The 22,497-nt window shown below is 42.0% G+C and overlaps 2 protein-coding genes across 5 annotated transcripts in view; both read right to left on the minus strand.

The window, feature by feature from the left end:
* Positions 1-14,247, minus strand: part of LOC309535513 (fer-1-like protein 4) — a 53,947-nt gene extending 39,700 nt beyond the window's left edge. The window contains exons 1-11 of one of the 2 annotated variants that reach the window (XM_082228621.1): positions 14,101-14,247; positions 12,838-13,057; positions 9,764-9,819; positions 9,057-9,145; positions 7,608-7,707; positions 6,616-6,707; positions 5,505-5,546; positions 4,124-4,279; positions 3,427-3,487; positions 2,321-2,452; positions 648-710 (exon numbers count right to left, since the gene is read on the minus strand). In XM_082228621.1, coding sequence (XP_082084747.1) covers positions 648-710; positions 2,321-2,452; positions 3,427-3,487; positions 4,124-4,279; positions 5,505-5,546; positions 6,616-6,707; positions 7,608-7,707; positions 9,057-9,145; positions 9,764-9,819; positions 12,838-12,916 — 870 coding nt within the window. In that variant the 5' untranslated portion in view covers positions 12,917-13,057; positions 14,101-14,247. Of the gene's footprint in view, positions 1-647; positions 711-2,320; positions 2,453-3,426; positions 3,488-4,123; positions 4,280-5,504; positions 5,547-6,615; positions 6,708-7,607; positions 7,708-9,056; positions 9,146-9,763; positions 9,820-12,837; positions 13,058-13,990 lie in introns of both variants that reach the window. The other variant, XM_082228622.1, reaches the window with a different exon arrangement.
* A 2,699-nt stretch (positions 14,248-16,946) lies between these two features.
* The window catches only part of CPNE1 (copine 1), a 58,856-nt gene continuing 53,305 nt past the window's right edge, over positions 16,947-22,497 (minus strand). For all 3 annotated transcript variants that reach the window (XM_082228656.1, XM_082228658.1, XM_082228657.1), the window contains exons 14-16: positions 22,166-22,299; positions 20,710-20,946; positions 16,947-20,320 (exon numbers count right to left, since the gene is read on the minus strand). In XM_082228656.1, coding sequence (XP_082084782.1) covers positions 20,204-20,320; positions 20,710-20,946; positions 22,166-22,299 — 488 coding nt within the window. In that variant the 3' untranslated portion in view covers positions 16,947-20,203. The remainder of the gene's footprint in view (positions 20,321-20,709; positions 20,947-22,165; positions 22,300-22,497) is intronic.

A 22,497-nucleotide genomic window follows, 5' to 3' on the forward strand; every position in this document is an offset into this window, starting at 1 on the left:
GCAAGGTTGGGATGTTGCAAGGATTTTACAAGGCAACCAGCTCATCTCTTCCACCCTTTACAGCATTCATAGAATGCATTAGAAAACTGTTTCCTAGGTACTTAGAATTCCTACCTCCTAGGACCAAGGCAGCCCAGTATAGCTGAGGTTCAGATTACTTTAGCTGCTCCTTCAAATTTCTCCTAGAATACACCATTTTCACTGGACATTTGGCTTAACCCCTGAATCCTCATTTTCAGCTATAACAAAACTTTGGTTCACATAATTACATTTTATCTCATTTGTCCCTCTCCCACCCCTTTGTTTGTTGTCTCTCGCACTTCTAGATTGCATGCTCATTGCAGGGAGGGACCTCTCTGATGCTCCTGCAAAGTGCCACCTACACTTAAGGCACTATAAAATATCATGAACAAAAATAGTACAGTAATGCCTACATTGGTTTGGATTGTAATGGTTTCCACTGAGGCAGTCATTCTTATGAAACTAAGAATCAGCAAAACTTTGGAAGCAGAGGAAGGAAACCTAAAGCAGAGGCATGATTTAGTACCCCACCTATTTTGTTACGGTTCTTTGCACCCATGTTGCTATGCAATAAGTTCGTGTTAGCTCTCTCCCCATAACAGTGACCCACAATGGCTGATACTTACAGAAATCTCTATGAGTCTGTGGAACAAAACATCTCTCGGTTCATGGAATTCAAATGTAAAATACTGGAAGGGAAAGGTGAAGAATTCTGATTCATGAGTGCTATCATATTCCAAGGACCACAGTTGTGCGCCCCCCCCCCCATGAGATGCTTTCTTTAAAGCAGGGGTCATCAAACTTTTTCATCCCATGTGCAAATTTGCAAACTGGGGAAGCTGCCATGAGCAACACGCAAGCACTGCAACCATCCGCATACTGAAGCCATTCACACCTGCACACTTTACAGCCACACATATATGCACACATGGCATAAGGTAAAGGGACCACTGACCGTTAGGTCCAGTCGTGGGCGACTCTTCCGGGTCATGTGGCCAGCATGACTAAGCTGCTTCTGGTGAACCAGAGCAGCGCACAGAAACACTGTTTACCTTCCCGCCGGAGCAGTACCTATTAACTGCTTGCACTGTGTGCTTTCGAACTGCTAGGTTGGCAGGAGCAGGGACCGAGCAAAGGGAGCTCACCCCATCATGGGGATTCAAACCACTGACCTTCTGTTTAACCCACAGCGCCACATGGCTTACACACATGCATTTGCTGCAATCTTGCACACACCAGTCACAACAATGCGCATACCCTTTCCTCACCAGCAATTAGGCTTGACAAAAGTGTTTTTGCTTCCCGCCCCCCTCCAAGTCTAACTGAAGGCAGAAGGTGGTATTCCTGGAGAAGACACCCTTCCCTCCCCAACTGCAACCCCTCCATCATCCCTCTTCCGTTGTAAATAGGCCTGGGGGGAAACATTCCATTGTAGTCAACAGAGGACCTCTTGTGTGGGAGGCATTTTGAGTCAGGAGGCTCACAACTGGGGGGCGGTCATCATTAACTCACCCTTCCCTATTTGAGACCCCCCTGCTGAAAATGTTCCACACCCCCACAGTTAGGCTTCATTTAAACTTTTTGGCTACAATAAAACCTTTCTTTCAATCCTGATTTCTGCATGTGGAGGAGCAAGAGGGAAAAGGGACCCAGGGAAGGCTTCTGTGGGTGTAGCTGTGTATCTCCCACTTTGGCAGCCACTCCTCTAAACTTTTGAACCCATACCCAGCCCAACTCACTGAACCCTGCCCTCCACCCATCAGTTGGCATTCCCCAGTGAAGAGAGCTGATTGACAAGTGGTTATGGTTTGGGGGGAAATGGCCTCACAGGGAAAACTGGACGTGGCAGGGCAAAATTCATTCATAGGCCAGAGGTTCCCCACCCCTGCTCTGAAGAGGTGCATAAGCTTAGGACTTTCTCACATGTTGCAAAATTTCTATACAGAAAGCACTCTCCCAAAGGAATAAATGGTTGACCCACATGCTGATAATCCAATAGGTGGTCATGAACACAGGGTAATTTGATTTATATACTCCTGGCCTCCATGTGCTAGTAGGCTGCAGCAAAGTTTTAGCAACTGTACACAGAACCATTACTCAAGTGTGCAGCTGCCAACCTTGATAATTTAGACATGACTTGCATGTTAATGCAACATCTTTTGCAGCATATGCAAGAGCATGCGAGTCTTTTGAGAGAAGTCTGCAAACTGCAGTCAGCTGCCTAACAGTGGCCTGGATTTGTACAAAACTAGAAGTTCTGAGCGGTGGAGTCATGGAATCTTGCCTGTACATTACATACCTCATTGTAAAAGGGACAGTTGGTTGACTTTTGTGTTGCTGTGCGTCTCTTTTCATCTCCGATTTTCACAACTACAAAAGGGTCAATATTCACTCCTACCAATTTCTGGGCTTCAATAATGTTTATGCCAATCTGTGGAGACAATACACTTTCTAGGATCAGTCTGAGGATGTCATCATTATGGGAGATGGAATTAAATAAGAGGAAGGAGAAAATTGCTTGTTTCAAAGGCGCAGGTGTCTTAGAGTTTTTTCACAAGTTACTGGTATGTCAGGGTCACTTGGGAATTTTCTTTTAATCTGCAGAGATGGGGAATCCATGGCCCTCCAGATGTTGTTGGAATCCAACTCCCACCAGCCCCAGGCATCATGGCTGATAGTCAGGGATGATGGGAGTTGTAGTTCAACATCAGGAGGGGCACAGGTTCCCCCACTCCTGATGTAACATGTCCTGGGCTAGTCTAATAGGAGTTTGATAACTTGGGAGTAGTCCCATAAAATATCATATGCCCTCCCAGAAATCTTAAGGCAATATGAACGTTCCCTTAAACCAGTGGTTCTTAAAGGGTGTGGCATGACAAACTGGTGTGGCAGGAGAAAATGGCAAGTGTTGCCGGAAAATTCAAGGGCATTTGAACAATTCATTTCTCTTGAGGAAATGAGAGTTTAACTAAGATTAGACCTAATATAAATGAGGTTTAGACCTGGCAAAAGCAAATTCACACCTCTCATTGAGTTTGTATACATACTTAAGGTACATACAGTATATCAGAGGCACATTTATAATTGTATTTTGGGAATGATTCATGTTCTTTTGTAGCTGCAATGTTTTATATTTTTTGGATATCCTATGATCATATTATAAAATAGTTGTGTTCTATCTTATAAATCAAGCACTGCTAGGAGTTGTTTCTTTTTGTTTTCCAGTGCATTTCTTACCAATACAAAATTTGATGTGGTATGAGCATATTTTTATTCTGAAAGTGTGGCCTAGGTGTGTATATATATATATATATATATATATATATATATATATATATATATATATAAAAGTTTGAGAGCCACTGCCTTAAATAATTTACACAAGAAGACTGGCAAGTATAGTACCTGGAAGTTCTGTGGTCTAGGAGTAGCATACAAGTCCCACTTAGAAAAGACCCTAGAACGGCTACAATGGAAAGAAAACACTGATTAAACACTTCAGCAATGCCATTTTCTGTAAACCATTATTTTATTTTGGGGGTAAATAAGGAAAGCTTTTAGTTTGATCTGTGACCCTTGTTAACATAATTTAAAAGGGAAGGAGAATAGAAGAAAACGAAATGTTGACTTCAAAATTTAATCAAATGCTTTTTATTGTCATCGCTCTCTCAACAGAAATTCAGCAAGTGCTTTAACTTTTAAACATTTCTGTGCCATCATTTTGTATTTTTATGTTATGAACCACCTTGTAATCTTCGGATGAAAACAGTGTACAAATTTAGTAAATAATACTAATGAGGTTTATGCAAACAATTAAGAAAGTGTAATCTGTAATAGATAATCTCTTATTCCAAATTTTAGTGGTATTCTAGATGCTCCCCAGGCTCCCTTCCAACTCTATAATCCTATGAAATATGCTGTTCCTATTGATAAATGATGAAGGACCCTCATACAGCACATACACACTGTTCTGAAAGGTACACTGTGCTTAACACCAGGTTCCTTTTTTGAAGGGATATCAAATAGCTATGTGATGAAGTGTCAAGCTAGCTAGGAACATGAAGACAGACCCTTTTGTGTTAAAGTGCTTTCAGAAAAGTACCTCTTGACAGGAGTGAAGACAATGCCGGAGAACTCCATGTCAGACACATCATAATAATCATCCTCATCATCATCAGTCTCCAAGCCTTTGACAAGTTTCCTGCCAAGTACTGCAGCCTTCCTATCCAGATCAGCAGCTCGCTTCACTTCATCAGGGCTGCAAAAAACACAAGCTCATGCTACATGCAAAGGGAACTTTAAGAAGCACAAGATATATACAGTTCCTACAGCCTCTGAAGCTTTAAAAGAATCTTATCTATATCATTCATGACCAAAACTGAGCATCTAGTTCTTCCCTTTTTATTCATTTTTATCATCATCACCATCAGTAACAACACAATCCACTCCAAGTTAAGAAATTTTAATCGATTATTACAGTGTCAGAGGTTTAAGGATGTCTTCTTTTCCTCTCAATCTATAAGACATAATAATGCTTAACTGTGGCTAGACCTGGAGTTTCCCACCCCCCTGCTTTCCAGTGAAACAAAACAAAAGAGACACAAACCAACTAAAAACAGCATACAGAATATAAAAGCAATTTAAATCAACCCAGTGCTGAAACAACACAATGAAACATCCAAAGTTGTGCAGACACAAAACATACTATAACTTTGAGTTTCTGGAGTAAAATATTTTCATATTGTGGGTCCTTCTGTGTATTCCATCACAGGCCCATTGCAAGCACTCTTTGCCCACTATGTGTCATATCACATCTATGTTTGGCATTGCTACACTGCACCTAGCAAATATGGTAAGTCACCAGCTTTGCAGTGTTGCTCTCCCAGTGCTATCCTGTTGTAGTGCCCCAAGCTGACTCACAATGTAAGAGCAATGCCCCAACTCAAGGGCGTTGCATCCCTGATTGCTGCCCAGGGCGTGCGTGCAGGCATGCAGAGGTGGATGTACGCACCAAGTGGGTGGGACAAGCTGGGGGCGCAAAACTCACCCACTGGAGCCTGCCAGAAGCACCCGGCTCCCTCCCGTACCAGATCATCACAGCATTGGAGAGGGGCAGGGGCAGCGCCCCTCTGATGCTTCCAAGCTGTGCGTGATCGCAGCATCTGAGAGGGGCAGCAAGGTCACCTCTCTGACGCTTTTGTGCCTGGGTCAGGCCTGACCTGGGAGTGGAGCAGCTACCGCCCACGCCCCGTGCCCCAGCCCCGAAGGCCAGCCTGGGCATGGCTTCATTCCATAAGGGAACTATAGTGGTTGTGCCCCCTCAAAAAATGCACGCAGGGCAATGGCCCCCTCCCAGCCCCCCATGCTACGCCACTGCCCCAATTTGTGGTTTTGAACCAGTGCATAAAAGCTTTTGTATTTGATCAAGTAGTAACTCAGAATACAACTCAGGTTGTAAAATGGTAATGGAATAGGACACTTACTCCAGCTCCTCAAATCCAGGGTTACGGATTATAACCTCTGAGCTATATTAAACAGGGGGAGAAAAGGAATAATGACAAGCATGCACCGACTGCAGAAAATAGCTCTCTATCCAATTTAACCTTTCTTGGGTTATTTCCATAATAGGGCCCTTTATCCCTGCTGAGGGTTTAAATTTCTGCAGTTAACTAGAAGCTGAATAATGACTATGAGTACACACACAGTTTAAACTGTTGCTCTAGTCTATTTCCCAGTTGGGACAGGGGCATCATAAACAAGATATTTAAAAAGAAAGGATGTCAACAGTGAAAACCCTGGAATGCAATTGTTTTGTCTCCACTCTCTGGAAAACCTGAGTGAGTGAATGATATCAATGTTGGCTGCACTGACTGGTGAATCTTCTTAATGGGTTGCAGTCTCTCTTGGCCTAACATTTCATACCAACAGAGTTATTCTGATGGCAATCGGAACTCCTCAGATTAGTGGTTGAGAGAGGCCAGTTATGGTGCAATTGCTTCCAAAGCAACATTATGAGTAATATGCTTAACTGTGACAATTTCTCTTTCATGCCTCAAAACCCATCAATTTGCACTTGCATGAGCCCTGTATGTGCTGAAATCTTATCCTTGCTGATCTTACATTTCTGTGCTCATTGTAGAAATGCTTTGAAATCTCCTAACAACGCAGAGAGGGGAGAGCACAGTGGAGACATGCCTGTAGGAATGCTGATTGAATAGCAGACATCTAAGTCTGTGCTTTAAAACTAAGGGTGCAATCTAAGCTTTCCCTCCCACTGGTGGGACTTTGTGGAGCAGTGGAGCCACTCCCACATTTGTAACCCTGCTGGTTTCAGCAAATATAGGGAGGATGATCAAAGTTGATGCCATATTTCTGGCTATAAACTGGCTCCCAGGCAAGCTCAGTCCAGCTCTAGCCTTTCTCAGCCCTTGGAACACCCATTTTGGGATTCTGCCAGCTGTTGGTAGGGATCCTGCCCACCTGTTTGGTAACTGGGAGGAGGCTGACTGAGCTAGGTTTCCTGAGTGGAAGGACACTTCTGCCTAGTCCTACCTTCTGCCCAGTGTAATTTTCTTCTCACATTATATCCAGTACCTGTCTTTCATCTGATAGACAAAATCTTCTTCAGCCCATGTTCCTGCAGCTCCATCAGGAGGCTGGTATCGCAGATCTAGTTCAATATATATCTATATGGGAAAGGCAAACCATAGGAAGACCACAACTATTATAAGGAAGCTGGCTTGGGGAGGTTTTTTGTCCTGAAATACAGGATGCAAATTGGTATGGACAGTGCTTTTTTTCTTTAAAAAAATGTTTAGGGGTACTCTCATTTTGACTCGAAGAAGAACACCATTTTACAGATCAAATAATGAAAAATAAATACAGTAAATGGACAAAAGTACAAAGATTCACAAAATATTTAGGAGTATGCATCCCCCTGCATCCCCCCCATAAAAAAGTATTGGGTATGGATAAATGCATGCATGAAATACGTAAGAATATTTTAAAACAGAAGAGAATATAGTAAATGCACATACAAAAGTAAGTAAAAAATAATAGTGAGCTAAATTAAGTGGAGACCTAGTATCTCAGCCTAACCCACCTCGCAGGACAGTTGTGAGGCAGGGACCATGTATGCTGTTCTGAGCTCTTTGGAGGAATGGCGGAATTAAACATATAATAAATGGACCATTTTTGTGTGCACGCCCAAAACCAAAATCTAAGCATGTTAGCAATGGAAGATGTCTGCAGAAAGAATCTTCCATAACTCATGTAGGATCTCTTTCGAGGAAATAGGAGCCTAACACATATTAAGTGCTTTGCCAAGTTAGCTGTGGCACTCAAAAGCCAGCTCACTGATGCTTTTCAAGTATCCCTAGGCATAGCCAGGATTTTTGTTGGGGGGGGCAGGACTTTGATAGGGGGCAGGACTTTTGTTAGAGGGCAGAACTGACGTGACTGGTCAGTTAGTTAAGTATTTCTATTTTTTTACTTGAACTGGGGGGGGTGCAGTTGCCCCCCCAGCCCCACCCTTGGCTACACCCATGCAAGTATCCCAGTATTCTGATGATAGTCAAACTACTTACACCTGTGATGCTGTGGTTTTTGTCAACCAGAGCCTCTCTGATGTTTAGTCGTCCAGATGTTACTAAGTGCTGAAGGCTTATAACTAAGGAACCAAGTAATCTACAATGAAAGAATAAGCAATGTTGAAACAGAGTACTAAAGTCATGATGAGACATGAATAGAAACATATCGGTGTGAGCTGGTAATTCTGCATCATGGGTAGCCAGTGCGGTACCCTCCAGTTGCTATTGGACATCAACCCCATCCAGCATGACCAACAGTCAGGGAATCAGGGATGTGGAGCTCAGCAGTCCAGCAACATCTGACTTTCATATTCCACCCATTGAAAAGACTGAGGAAGACTACATTTCTTTGTGTGCAGGCAGGCATGTATACACATATGACCGTTAGGGTACCCAGGTATCAGCCAAGAGATCATGGATATATCTTTAACAGGTTAAAAGCACTTGAGTCTCCTGCACTTATGCCACTGCTTCTCCAGTCCCTTTACTGTTTCTCTTGCTGTTTTGGAATGTTTTGGACTACCATGTGAGCCCTTCTTCTCCCCTGCTTATAATGGACCCCCTAGGAATGCACCTTTTGCCGTGCACTGGTGGGTGTTGAATTCAGGCAGCGGCCATTTTACATGCATCCAATTGACACGTGACCACTGACCTCTGGGTCCTTTTGTCCTGGAAGAGGGCAGAATGGGAGGCAGAATAGGGTGCAGTGGGTGGGGCATAATGGGCTGTTATGGGGCAGGGCAGGGCAGGCTTATGCATGCTCTGTCGATGCATGGGGAGGGGGGGCAAGGAACAGAACCCCTGCTCAAAATTGTTGCCATTTGTACAAGCAAAGGAGTAGTGTTTGAAATCTTAACCCGCTCTAATGCTCGCACAACTTGATCGCCTTGCAATTGTTCAGTGGCAATGTTTCTCAACAATGTCCACTTATGTACCTGCCATTGCACCTCCCACACCCTGGTGACTTCACAAAATGTGATCCCATATTGACATTTGACCTCTCTGGGGTGGTTGCCTGTATGTGTCAAAGCATGAGTATTTGGCTGTAGGCAAAGAAGAGGGTGGATATGGATTAGGGATTCATCAGGTCAGTTTAGAACCCACCATCTGCTTCAGTTGAGCTCTGATTTAGACAACTCGCAATACTCCTGCATCCAAATCACCAAAATTTAATTCTGTTGATATTTAAGCCAAGGGCATATATTTTAACTCCACTTAACCCAGTTGTGCCATCCAGAGTCCACTGGAAGGTCATAAAGTCATAAAGAACACAATTTGCCTGAGGCAAAGTACAGCAACAAGACCTTCCCAGTGGAGGCATGTGTTGATTTCTGTGAAATTTGTGAAATGGACACATACATTGGTGACATCAGCCAGGCTTGTTGCCCTAAGCCTAAATCTAGCTAGTGCCTCATAGTCACCCGCTTGAAATAAATATGAACTTACCTATTACTGAATACCTTACTGCAGTTGTAAACTTTAACAATCAGCATCTCTTCCATAATCAGCTTTCCATAGTGTGGCCAGCGAAAAAGCTAAAAAGAAAAGATAAGCAACAGAATTCATGGTGGGCTCCTGGAGCTCCTGAAGAGCCCAGTTCCCCAGTTCTTCATGGCATATACCAGCCTTCACCAACCTGGTGCCCTCCAAATATTTTGGACTATAACTCCCACCAGCCCCAGCCATGTTGTTGAGGGAAGTCATCCGAAACATCTGGAGGGTGGTGAGGGCTGTCATATATAGTTAGATGGGTACCAAGGTATGGGGTATCTTAAAAGAACACATGAGAGTAAGGCAGTCATCACATCTTTTGAGTCACAGAACTTCACACATTAAACAATGGTGAGAGAAGGCTTGTCATCACTTTCTCTTATTGCTCAGTAACCTATCTTAATATACTGGGGAAATTATAACAATATATGATTTAATAAAAGTAGACTGTGGGGCAGAATGAGATTCTGTGGCTAAGAGCACAAGCATGCCTTCAGCCAGATCATGCTGCTTCATGCTGTACAGCAGCCTGGGGACACTATTTTGCTGTGGTAGACATGTCAAGTGTGAAGGCGCTTGTCCACAAACACTTTGGGAGCATATGCTAATGTGTCATAACTGAAAACTCAATCCTCTTTGAGCACAATGTAATGCTTCCTTACCTCTCCAAAGACTACTTCCTGGCCACAGTGTATCTTCTTTGTCTTCTGAGTAAAACCTTAGAACAAAATGCAGAGTTTGTCATTCTAGAATAGTGGTGAACCCATTCTCACAACAGCCAACCCAGATGCCTATGGCAGGAATGAGGAACCTCTGGCCCTCCAGATCTTGTTGGACTCCAGCTCCCATCAGCCCCAGGTAGTATGACTGACCAACAGTCAGGGACGATGAGTGTTGTACTTCAATGAATTGATATTAACAGAAGCTTCTCTCTAGCCTTAGCATGCTACTACTAGCATGTGTTTAGAAAACAGAGATCCAAATAATTTTGCCTAGAAAAGCACCACACCTCAGAAAACATTCCTGGCCACCCTTTGCCTTGCACCTGAGTTACCTGGTAAGGTCTCCCTGATAGGACTTCCCATGCTGCTTTGCAGGGAGAACTCAGAGCACTGACACCTTTGATAAAGCCACCTGTGTCTTTTTGAGGTATATACCAGACTTAATCACAATAGCACACCTAAAGCCAATTGCTATCTAAAAAGTGTTTTGGAAACCAGTTGTCTGAAGGGATATGCACAGGTGATGTCTCAGACTTCATCATCCCACTGTTGTTATTTAAAAGAAACAGAAACGTTATCCTTGCCATTGTGTATACCCCCTTGCATTTTATCCACACAACAATGCTGTGATGGGTTCTGGGCTGTGAGTATGTGGCTGGCCCAGTATCACCCATGAAGCTTTGTGGCTGAATGGGGATTTGAAGCTGGGTATTCCTGATCCAAGTCAAGCATTCTAATTACTGTTAGTACCCTCATTACAGTGGTACCTCAGGTTAAGTACTTAATTCGTTCCAGAGGTCCGTTCTTAACGTGAAACTGTTCTTAACCTGAAGCACCACTTCAGCTAATGGGGTCTCCTGCTTCTGCTGCCACGCCGCCGGAGCACGATTTCTGTTCTCATCCTGAAGCAAAGTTCTTAACCCGAGGTACTATTTCTGGGTTAGTGGAGTCTATAACCTGAAGCGTATGTAACCCAAAGCATATGTAACCCGAGGTACCACTGTATAAATAACAAAATGTTCTAAGTTTTCCCCTCTAGCCATGGTAGAATACATGCAAGGAGGAAGACTAAATAATGGTGATTTTAGAAGCTTTTCTCAGAATTGAAAGCAAAACTCTAGCTTGCATTCGGTGGTGTGAGCTTTTAATTCACTGTCATACTGGACTTTTGTACACAAATAACTTTCTTTTAGCATAAGAGGAATTATCCCTGGATATATGGAGAGGAAGCCTCTGCATAGTGTTAGAAGTTGTTGTATGACATGAATGCTCTAAATAAGGGGGAACCAGGGCACAAGGATTTCTGGGATTATAGAGAGTGTGACACAGGGGAGGGAGACAGGTTGCTAGATGAAATTATCATAATTTTTGGTTTTAATTTAGAGGGGGAAAACTGTTCACCTATCTGGGTTTCTTGGTTGTTCAAAGGAAACAAAGCTTACCACACGGATTAACACCATAACTAAGACATGACCTGATAATTCACTGCCACTTTTTAACAAGCAGATGGGAACACCTCTTTCCTTTAGCAAATATTTCATTGCAGTGGAATGTACACAAAGGATACTAGGCTGTTATCAGCTCCTGAGTCAACAACTACTGGTGAGTTGCTGGACTTAAATAGAGACCAAAGAGGAAATGACTGACTGACAAAAAAGCTGCAAGAGAAATCCCTCCTTGGACAGAGAAGCGAAAATGTTTCTGAGGTGGGTAATTAAAATCACTGGAAGCATTGCCTAAAAGATCTAACAGAACCCTTGTAGCCAGAGCATAGTTACTTGGAGGTGAATGTTACTTCATACATTAGGTTTTTCCTGCACAAGAAGTAATCTTCTAGGAAAAGTGGGATCTTTTGATAATTCCTATATCTTGCTGACCTCCATTAAATTAACCTCTAATTAAGATTAACACTGCAGAATGGGTTTCTATATATATATATTTGCTGTCCTATCTCCAGTACAAAATATTGTCCATTCAGGTGATTGGACAATCTGAATTCTGCCTCCAAACCTTGTTACTAGTAATGCATACATATATGAGGAACGAACAGGCCTTTTTTTAAAGGTAATTTAGATTTTTTTAAAAATTAGCTGAATTCAACAGAACTCAGTTCTGGCACCTGTCAGGTGTATAGCTGTCAACGTTCCCCTTTTTTTAAGGGTAATTCCCTTATGCCGAATAGAATTCCTCACAAGAAAATGGAAAAGTTGACAGCTATGCTCAGGTGGGCACCATTGTCATTACAAGAGAACAAGGGAAGCGTTCATGGTGAGTTCCGGCACCTCTTTTTCTAGAAAACTAGGACTGGGAATGACTATTTGCTCCTAGGTGGTTATAAGACTTAAGAGGTGTTTCTTTTGAGGGTATGTGTGTATGTGACTGAGGAGAAAGGTTTTCTTTTTTTCTTAAAGAGAGCTGCTTCTCATGACAAATTTTCTATACAGCTAAGTACATCCTTGTAAGAAATTAAGTTATGTGCATATACAGTCCTGTGTGTTTAACATACACACAGCTATTTCACCACATATTAGAGTTGAGGGAAGCCCTGCATGGGGGCCAGCTCCCATAGCACACTCTTGCAGTGAAACAGACAGAGATCAGTATGTTTGTTACATGTCATGTTGTACACACAGATGCAGGCACTTTCAAAAAAGAGAGTGCTATCTGTGTTGTTTTTTTTAAAAAATGTATAATATGTGAAGAGTTCCTCGGTTTCAGAACTTTCTTCAAGGTTACATGAACAAGCATATTCCATGACAGAACAAGCAGGACCACAGCTCACATAACAGACATGTTCATATAACTGAAAAGGAAAGGCAGTGGTACCTCTACACAATGCGCAGAGTCCTACACACCTGCATCTTGGCCCCCTGATGCATTTTCATCACCTCAGGCTAAAGCAAACAGATTCCTGGGCTACCAGTTCCTTTCCCCCTTCCCCAAACCTTGGATGCATTTCCTTTCCTTCCCACCTCACCCCGACTTCCTTCCCCGCGCCTCCCCATGCTCCGCACCTCGGAAATTCAGTTGCACCTGCCGCTCCCCTGTCCCTGGCAGGTGGGTGACCCTCTTGACGCTGACACTCAGGGCCATGGTGCTGCCAGGGCTTGGCTCGCTTCAGCACTGACCAGGCGTGAGGGCTGGCTGCTAAACAGTCCAGGGCTCCACCTGTCTCGTCACTCAGTGAGTCAGGCCTGGGGACTCACCAAGCAGGTTTGGCTGCCCAGACCCCACCTGCAAGTCACACATTATCCAATATTGGCAAGTACGTTCAAAGTGGGTAGGCACCAATCACTCCAGGCTGTATTCAGTACTACAGTGGTACCTCAGGTTACAGACGCTTCAGGTTACATACGCTTCAGGTTACAGACTCTGCTAACCCAGAAATAGTCCTTCAGGTTAAGAACTTTGCTTCAGGATGAGAACAGAAATCGGGCTCCGGCGGCGTGGCAGCAGCAGGAGGCCCCATTAGCTAAAGTGGTGCTTCAGGTTAAGAACAGTTTCAGGTTAAATACGGACCTCCGGAACGAATTAAGTACTTAATCTGAGGTACCACTGTAGTGCTTCTCAGAGTAGGCCCATTGAAATTAATAAGACATGACTGAATTCTTAGCATTAGCTATAGCCCTCTATCCTGACCACTCTGATTCTCCTTAATACAAGCCATGTGCCTAACGAGCATAAGTCACAGCCAGCTGAGGAACAGCAGCCATTTCCCCCTCAGCAGGTCAATGAGGTAATTTTAAACTCTGGACTTAATGGTCTGATTGAGGATGGGGGCTCTTCAGAGATGTGTATTATTCACAGACTTTGGACCCTTTCATTCATACTTTTTATCACACATTCATGATTTGTGCTCCTCATGCTATCCAGGTGCTCATACATAATCCCATTTTCAATACTACTTATGCCTGCAAAAAATTTGAGGTGGTCACACTGCTTCATTTCCAGTCAGTGTATGTCCCATATCTTTCTGCTAAAACCTTGTGACTTTTTATACCACAAATATTATGGTTTATTTTTGCCACACTTTTCTTGCACGAAAAGCTCATCTTGACAGTAATTATATGGTACAACTGGGGAAGTGTTGCAGAACTAATAACGCAGAATAAATTCACCACAGATCCATTACTACTCTGTCACCAACATGTAGTAGAATGCACCCACAATAAAGCAACAGTCTGGAAGGGCCTTTCATGATAAGTAGGCACTGTTATGTTTGGGGGCCCTCATTCTGCTGTGGGGCTCTAGACTTCTCTCCCCCGCTCCCCTGCCACCTTTCTCTGACTCCACCACAGTTCTTTGTTCAATATATCTGGGGCCCCATCTCTCTCTCTCCACTTGACCTTCTATATAATGCCCCCTCCACACAACCAGTGGAGGTAAAGAATCAGATCAGAAGCTGCAAATTTACTTCAAGTGATGTATTCAGGTCTGGAGCAGTGTGCCAAGAGCCCTAATACAGTGGTACCTTGGGTTACAGACGCTTCAGATTACAGACTCCGCTAACCCAGAAATAGTACCTCGAGTTAAGAACTTTGCATCAGGATGAGAACACAAATCTCGCGGCGGCAGTTGGAGGCCCCATTAGCTAAAGTGGTACCTCAGGTTAAGAACAGTTTCAGGTTAAGAATGGACCTCCAGAATGAATTAAGTTCTTAACCAGAGGTACCACTGTATTAGTATAATTTCTTCATATATATTTAGAATATCTAGTGAATAACATAAATTCACCGCCAATCCTAAATACATTTGGAGGTTCCATAATTTCTGCTCGAGTGCCATAAGCAACACTTCCCACAGTCCATATTGTGTTTCTCCTCTTTTCTAGTTGTTGACAGAATAGGTGGAGCACATGTGACTTGCCTCCTGCTTAGTTCCAAGATTCTGTTTGCTTCCTTTGCTGAGAAACTTGAAAATGAATTCCCTTGTCATGTACACGTTTACAGTATTATTCTGTCCTGTTTCTTTCTCAGACCATTTAATCTCTCTCAATATTTTAGTTAGTTCTAGCCACAAGGGCTGGCCCCCCTGTGAGGGAAGGTGAGGTAACCTCCTCAGGTAGCAGATTCCGTTGTAGATCTTCATTCACCCTTTATTCCCTGGCAGGGAAGGGGGCGCCATTTTGTGGTTCATCTCAGGTGCCCAAATGTCTTGGGCTGGCCCTGCTGTTTGTTCTGAGGAACAAACTGAAGAATTATCAGATCAGGAGCTGCAAATTTGCAGACACATTTTCCTATATTGAACCTGCTTTGTGGTTGTACTTCAGTGTAGTTGGGACAATGTGCTGGGAATCAGTATGAGAATGGTCCTGCTTTGCAGCAGGGGGTTGGTCTTTCTGACCTCTTGGTCTCTTTTACCCCCAACACATAACCAGGGGTGTAGCATGTGGCAGGGGGGCGCTTCTGGAGCGATTGCCCTGGGTGCATTTTTTTTTGGGGGGGGAGGCATGCTGGTCATGCTGCCCTCCTCAAGTCAGCTCTGCACCACTTTCCAAGGTCTGAGGGACTGGGATCGATGCATGGCTGTTGCATCCTCATGCCACTTACCCCAGATTCCAGTCTTGCAAAGTGAGTTCACAGTCAGAAATGTATCTAGCTAGTACTCAGCAGAGTTATCTCTCATCAGTCTACGTCTGATGAGAGAAAATCAATCTGCCATGAGGCTCCCTCTCCCAGAAGTTTAATTTAATTGGTTTTCTCTTCCCTCCCCCCTCCCGAACATAGCTATGCCACACTGGGATTTATCTAGGCAAAGGGTGTTTTCATATTGCACATGAACCCTCGGTCCACCCTTTCTCTGTTGGAGCCAAGCAGTGATGATTTATATATGGCATGGAATGAATGCCTAAGGCAATTTTCTCTTTTTCTTGTGTTTACACCTTCTGGAAACAAAACTCATGGGTGTGTAGAGTGTGATTTATGATCGAGAGAAAAAGGGCGATGTCACGAGTTGCCACTTCTGTGTATGCCAAACAGCTGCCTACTAGGAAGCAGGGTAGCACAGAGGACTTGCTTACATCTGGGTTCTCAACAAAAAACATCAGTTTTAGGATTGATTTCGTTAGCTGCTTTTTTCATATAATTTGGTGATGTTTGAAATCACAACCTGGTGAGCTCAAGTCCAAGACTGAACAATAGATCTCTCCTCCATGAATTTATCTAATCCCATATTAAAGCCATCTAAGGTAATGATCAACGCATCTTGCTGCCTTTGCAGACTACCTCAGTGTAACAGGTTTACACTGGCTGCGCATTGTTATTTTTACTGATTTTTATTTTAGTATTCTTGCTTGCTGAAGATTGACAAGGAATATTTTCTTTTTAAAGAATGGTAATGAATGCTACCTGCAGCAAGAGGAGCTTGTGCAACCTGAAGCAACCTGACTGACGCAAGGATTGTGATTCAGTACTTCTCCAGTGCTGTGCCAAATAGGAACTACGTGGTTGACTTGAATGACATTAAGTTTATAAGGACTTCTACACATACTGGAGGTAAGACCATTAAAGGGGGAAACTGAAGCGCCTGTAGGCTACAAATATGCTGTGTAACTGCATTCCAGCCACTCCCCGTTAGGCTAGAGGTATAAGCCAAGTAGGAAGGCAGCTGCATGCGTCACAAGTGCACAGCACCAGAGGAACATGGATCCTGTGTTACAGGCTTTGCCACCATTGAGAATAGCTCTAAGTCAAATCACATTTTGGGGAACTTTAAGCTTAGCAATTTAGCACCACTAGTGGGCAGATAATTGCATACACTCAGCTAAGATGTGCTTAATACTGTGCCCCTTTTAGTTTGCAGCACACCTAAAAGCAAGGAAGCCACACTTTTCTCTTCTGCTCACCTTGTGTATGACTTAATTAACACATGAGCACACATAGCCCAACATAAAAGACATTACCCCCGTTTGGGCATTCTTGCTCCTGTGTTTGTCAATATGAGAGTGATGTGCTGAGGAGCTCTGCGACCCTCCCTCCAATAACCTTTGCAATAAGAACCTAACAGTTTGTAATGACAGAGTCTTTGCACATGGTAATGGGGGTTTCAAGTAACAAAGAAGCCTTAACATCAATTTCTATCTATACCTGTGAAATTTTATTAAAATTAAGAGACTGAAGACACCTTGAGTTTGATAAAGAAATTTAATGGAGTTTGTGGTACACAAGATGATAATTCTTACATGAAGAACTGATTCTTTTTGGCATTAATCAACCAAACCAAGCAGTGAAATAGTATCGTAATAATTTCCAAAAAAAGCAAAGCATACTTTGGTAAAATACTCCATTTTCTACCAAAGAACCAGGCTGTCATTCCAAGTTGGCCAATAATATTCCCAGTGAAACAGTATGTGTGTAGCATCTCCCCCATGAGAAGGTCCTGCCAGTTATGCCAGCTGAACTCTGCCAGACCAGCAAGAAATGATAAAGAGACCCCCAGACTGCTACAACCATGATGTATGAAAGGCATAACTTATTCTGGCTGCAATCAAGACTGTCTTAAAAGGGACTATAGTTTAGTAGCAGTGCATCTGCTTTGCATGCAGAAGGTTCCAGGTTCAATCACCAAAATTTCTAGTTAAAAGGATCAGATGAGAAAGACCTCTGCCTGAGACCTTAAAGAGATGTTGTAAGTCAGAGTCAACAATACTGGGGTAGATCCATAAAGAGCATTATCTGGAGAGCTAGTCATACATATATTCTGGCGTATAGTATTGGGGATTACCAAACTATGTGCCAATAGGGCACACTAGTATACTGCAAAGTAACACACAGCTCACACTATAGCTACCCACAAAGCATCACAATTGCTCAAAAAGCACTAAAAGGAGAGCAAGATGCTAAGATGCTTTATTAACTCAATTTGCAAGAGGTATACCTCCCAATTTTCCACAGAACTGATTAAGAATATTTATGTTTCTGAATGTTAAATGGTGTGCCCTAGGCACCAAAAGTATTGACTACACTGACATCTGCAGAAAATCAGGACTGCTATAAAAGAATGGCAGCTTTCATAAGTAAAGGCACCAGCATTTCAGACTTCAACATACTCCAGTACAGACCAGCGTTTGACTTCAACAAGTACCTGTTCAGCCAGTAAATCACTGTTTAGCTTTGGAAAAGTCACTATCTGCAAAATGGAAATGTGAATGACAGAAATAAGTGGTAGAGCAATGTAAGCATTGTATCAAGTGGTTAATACAGGCCAGAAGAAAAAGAAGCAAGCAGCTTTCATCATAATGCATTCTCACTTTTTATTACTGAAGAAAATAATAATCACATTAGAGTTTAATTCATCTGCACATAGCATCTTTCTTAAGGCTCAGAAGTGGAAAACTTTCAATTGTAACAGATTCAGCTTCCTCAACCTTGGCCCTCCAGATGTTTTGAGACTACAATTCCCAACATCCCTGACCACTGGTCCTGCTAGCTAGGGATCATGGGAGTTGTAGGCCAAAAACATCTGGAGGGCCGAGGTTGAGGAAGCCTGGTGTAGCATATACCTGCAACAGAACAGCATTCTGAGGTGGCAACAGGAATTATACTATTTCAGAATGCTTGGAGGAGGTGTCATTTTTAAATGTTACCCCAGATAATTTTTAAAGGAAATCTCTGCTAAGTTTTCTACCTGCAGGAAGAAGCTTGTTTGTTAGTTTTTTGTTTTTAAATGCAAAGAAGCATTAAAAACATTGAATGCTACTTACTGTACATGCAGTCTGGTGATACGGTCCATTCTCCCACTTTAGAAATCTACCACCTCATTCTTAGAAACTGCTTGAACACATGTAACCCACCAGAAGTAACAGCAAAGGAAGGTCCTAGGCTTGTAGTATTCACTGTATATTGTGTTCCTAGAGAACTAAGTGTACATTTCACATAGCTGTTGAAATGATAAATATTGCAGTTCTAATTGAAACATCTATAATTTGTATATCTAATTTATACAGGATCAAATTTATGCATGGATCAGATTGCAGTTTCAAAAGAAGAGGCTATTTAGGTATTGTACAGGGATTTTACTCTAATGTAATTTTCTTATATTTTGGAACAGTGCTTAGTAATTAGTTGGTAGTATTAAATATTAAAATTCTCCATATACTGTTTTTCTTAAATCCAATAAAGATTTTATATGTTTTAAAGTGCTTAAATCCAAAAGCTGTAGGAAGCATGTAATACATTTTATAAACAATACAGCTAAAATAATGTTGTCTAAAGCAAGCATCCAAGCTTTTGCTACAAATAAAACTACAGGATTGTAAATATTGCAATAAACCTGGGACAGATAGTGCAGCAGTTGCTTAACAGTACATCCACACACACCCCTTTTCCCAAGTGATAATTCAGAGACAGAAACACAAATTACATCACTTGCTCTCCCCTGCATATCAGTGCACAGCCCAGTTTGAAACACACTGACCAAAATGCCCTTGAGAAAGAATTTTTATATGTAAACAGCACCTTTGAAGCAAGAATCTCTTGATTTGCATTCGATTTTGGGACCTGAAGCTTAAGGTTTCATTGTAAATAAAGTACTAAAAAATTCATTGGCATTCCATAAAGGCATAGTAGAAATTAAGGCAATCAGTGATTTTGGTATATATCAATGCAAAATTATTTCTCTTTCTAGACACAGAAGAGACCATCCAGCAATACATTGTAAGTAATATATAACTATATATGTAAACTTTATAGCAGCTAAAATTCAAATACATTCTAAACTGAGAGAAGCAACCACTCACAAAACAATTCTTTTTAGTGAGCTGCATGAATACCTGGCCAATTTTCCCCTTTTAGGGTTGTTTTTTTTTTTGTAATTTTAGTACAAATATCTGGTGTTTTCATAATTTGTTAGGAATGAACCTTCACAACTGATTCAAAATGCAGTGAAGGGTTGAGCAAATTAAATAATAATATGGGAATGGGATATAAATCAGCAAGGGACAGAAGCCAGCATTAGCAGCCATTTTGTGATATAAGAAGTTTCACCACCTTCTGAAAGCCATGTCCCAAGCTCCATTCAGGTTCTGCAACTTCAGCAGAAAAATTAAAATTAAAAAAGCTTTCTTTTAAATCAAGGGCTAGGATCTTGACTTTTAAAACAAACAAACCCAAGATTCTTCACTAGGATTGTGTGCTGCACAGCATGGGCAGGTAGACAGAATGCAAATGGATTTGGCCATAAGGTATTCGTCAATTTTCTAATAAGAACTGCCAAGAGCACTAGTATTCCTATATACTGTCTGCAAATATATCATATTCCCAATATATGTTGGAAGTACAGAAATATTGTTTTGAATGCAGAGTAATACATAGGGGAAAGGACTATTTACTGGAAAGCTCTATATGCAGTATTCTTTTCCTTGTAAATGAAAGGTATTGTGCTTTATGGCTGTTTTTCTGAAGGCAACTTCGTGGGATTCAGGCCAAGCATCTTGAAGTAGGATACCAGTTGCTTAGGAACTTCAGCTAACACAGACTGGTTAAGTGCCTCACGAGGAGCCTGTAACGAAAAAAGAGCAAGACAACATCAGTGACGACAAGAGCAAGAAAAGGAATGGTTTTCATAGCTGGCTTTGGACATTGTTGTTATTAATTTTTTAAATTTTTTTGCAAACAATGCTATGAGAAATTCTGGGTCAAACTACAGATTATGGTTTACTAAACCATGGTTTAGCATTACGCGTGAACTGTGTCCAGCAGCCTCACTATGATTTGTTTACTGCCAACAAACCACAATCTGAAGTTATAGTTTGTGGTTGGATTATGAAACTTGGCTTGTTTTGCCTACATGTAGCATTATGTGTGAACCAAAGAGTTTTCAAGAAGTAAATAATATTGCCTGCTGACAAAGTATAACTATCTGGAAGAGTTAGGTATTCTTCAACTTACATTCTGGAACCTCCTGAAGGGCACAAACTGGACAATATCTCGTGCAGCTGGTTCCCCTGACAAGGACTTTAGAACACCATCATCGCCATCAAGGAATTCCATGGCTTTGAACTCAGCGCTCCCAACTCCAATGATAATGATAGACATGGGCAGCTTGGAGGCATTGACAATGGCTTGCCTGGTTTGGTCCAGATCGGTGATCTCCCCATCTGTGATTATCAGCAAGACAAAGTATTGCTGCAAGAAAATTAGATTAGTCAATAGAGGTTGACTTCAAATCTTAGGCAAGAGTTAAGGAAGGGACTGAAGGGCTGATGTTTTTATACTTTTGTGTTTGCTCAAATATAAAAAACGATCTGCACACTGTGTCTCACAACTTTGTAAAGCATGAAAGAGTAAAAAAAAACACACAACTGGATTGAAAACAATAAAATACAGTAAAGTAACTTTAAAAACCCAGTTCAATTCTCAAACCAGCTATTTCATGTTAGCTTTATTTGAAATCATTTTGGATAACCTAGGCTTTAGTACTTCAAGGGTTCACGCACACTTCCATTTGTCCTGTGATTTCAAGTTGTGGGTCCAATAGGTTTTAGGTTTGTCCCACTGCTTTCTCATGGAAAACCTGTTGTTTACTGAGGGCAACCAAAATGGTCAAAGGCCTGGAAACGATGCCTTATGAGGAACGGCTAAGGGAGCTGGGCATGTTTAGCCTGGAGAAGAGGAGGTTAAGGGGTGATATGATAGCCATGTTCAAATATATAAAAGGATGTCATATAGAGGAGGGAGAAAGGTTGTTTTCTGCTGCTCCAGAGAAGCGGACACGGAGCAATGGATCCAAACTACAAGAAAGAAGATTCCACCTAAACATTAGGAAGAACTTCCTGACAGTAAGAGCTGTTCGACAGTGGAATTTGCTGCCAAGGAGTGTGGTGGAGTCTCCTTCTTTGGAGGTCTTTAAGCAGAGGCTTGACAACCATATGTCAGGAGTGCTCTGCTGGTGTTTCCTGCTTGGCAGGGGGTTGGACTCGATGGCCCTTGTGGTCACTTCCAACTCTATGATTCTATGATTCTATGAATCAGAACAAACATCTATCAGGTTTTCTGTGGATTGACTTTGTTCTGATTCAGCAGTAAAGAGGTTTTCCTTGGGAAAGCAGTGAGAGAAATGTAAAGCGTTTTGGACCTATGACTTGAAATCACCAGACAAATGGAATTTTAGTATGTCCTAACTCTACCACATGGGAATGAATTGCATAGAAAACACAGAATTCAGAGGGTAGAGTCTGATTACAAATCCATTCACTATCTGAAGTTTCATGGCAGACTATGGTTTCACAACAGTGAAGTAATGAAAGAATACTAGCACACCTTGAAATAAATGCATCGTGACATTTTTTCCCAATCCATCACTTAAAAACAAAAACATCAAAAATATTAAATCAAACAGACTCACAGAAGCAGTATTTTGCTGTGCTGCCTGAGCAGCAAACCTGGCAACATGATTTATAATTGGGGAGAAATTTGTTGGACCATAGAGACGAATCTGAGGCAATGCCTGGCGATATGCATCCACAATTCCCTGGATTCCTGAAAAATGGAAACATCAGTTGTTATTGCAATAGTTTGTGTGTATGTATGCTGCTTATTTCCCACTGTTCTCCATAAATCCTCCCACAGTTATTCAACTTTTATCCTTTCTGTCACAAAATGGAAATGGCAATCTAATGTGTGCACAATAACTGAAGCTGAACAGACATGCCTTCCCCCATTTCACCACATTTGTAG

This window comes from Podarcis vaucheri (genome assembly GCF_965113315.1).
Source record: "Podarcis vaucheri genome assembly, chromosome: 6".
In the NCBI taxonomy this organism is placed as follows: Eukaryota; Metazoa; Chordata; class Lepidosauria; order Squamata; family Lacertidae; genus Podarcis; species Podarcis vaucheri.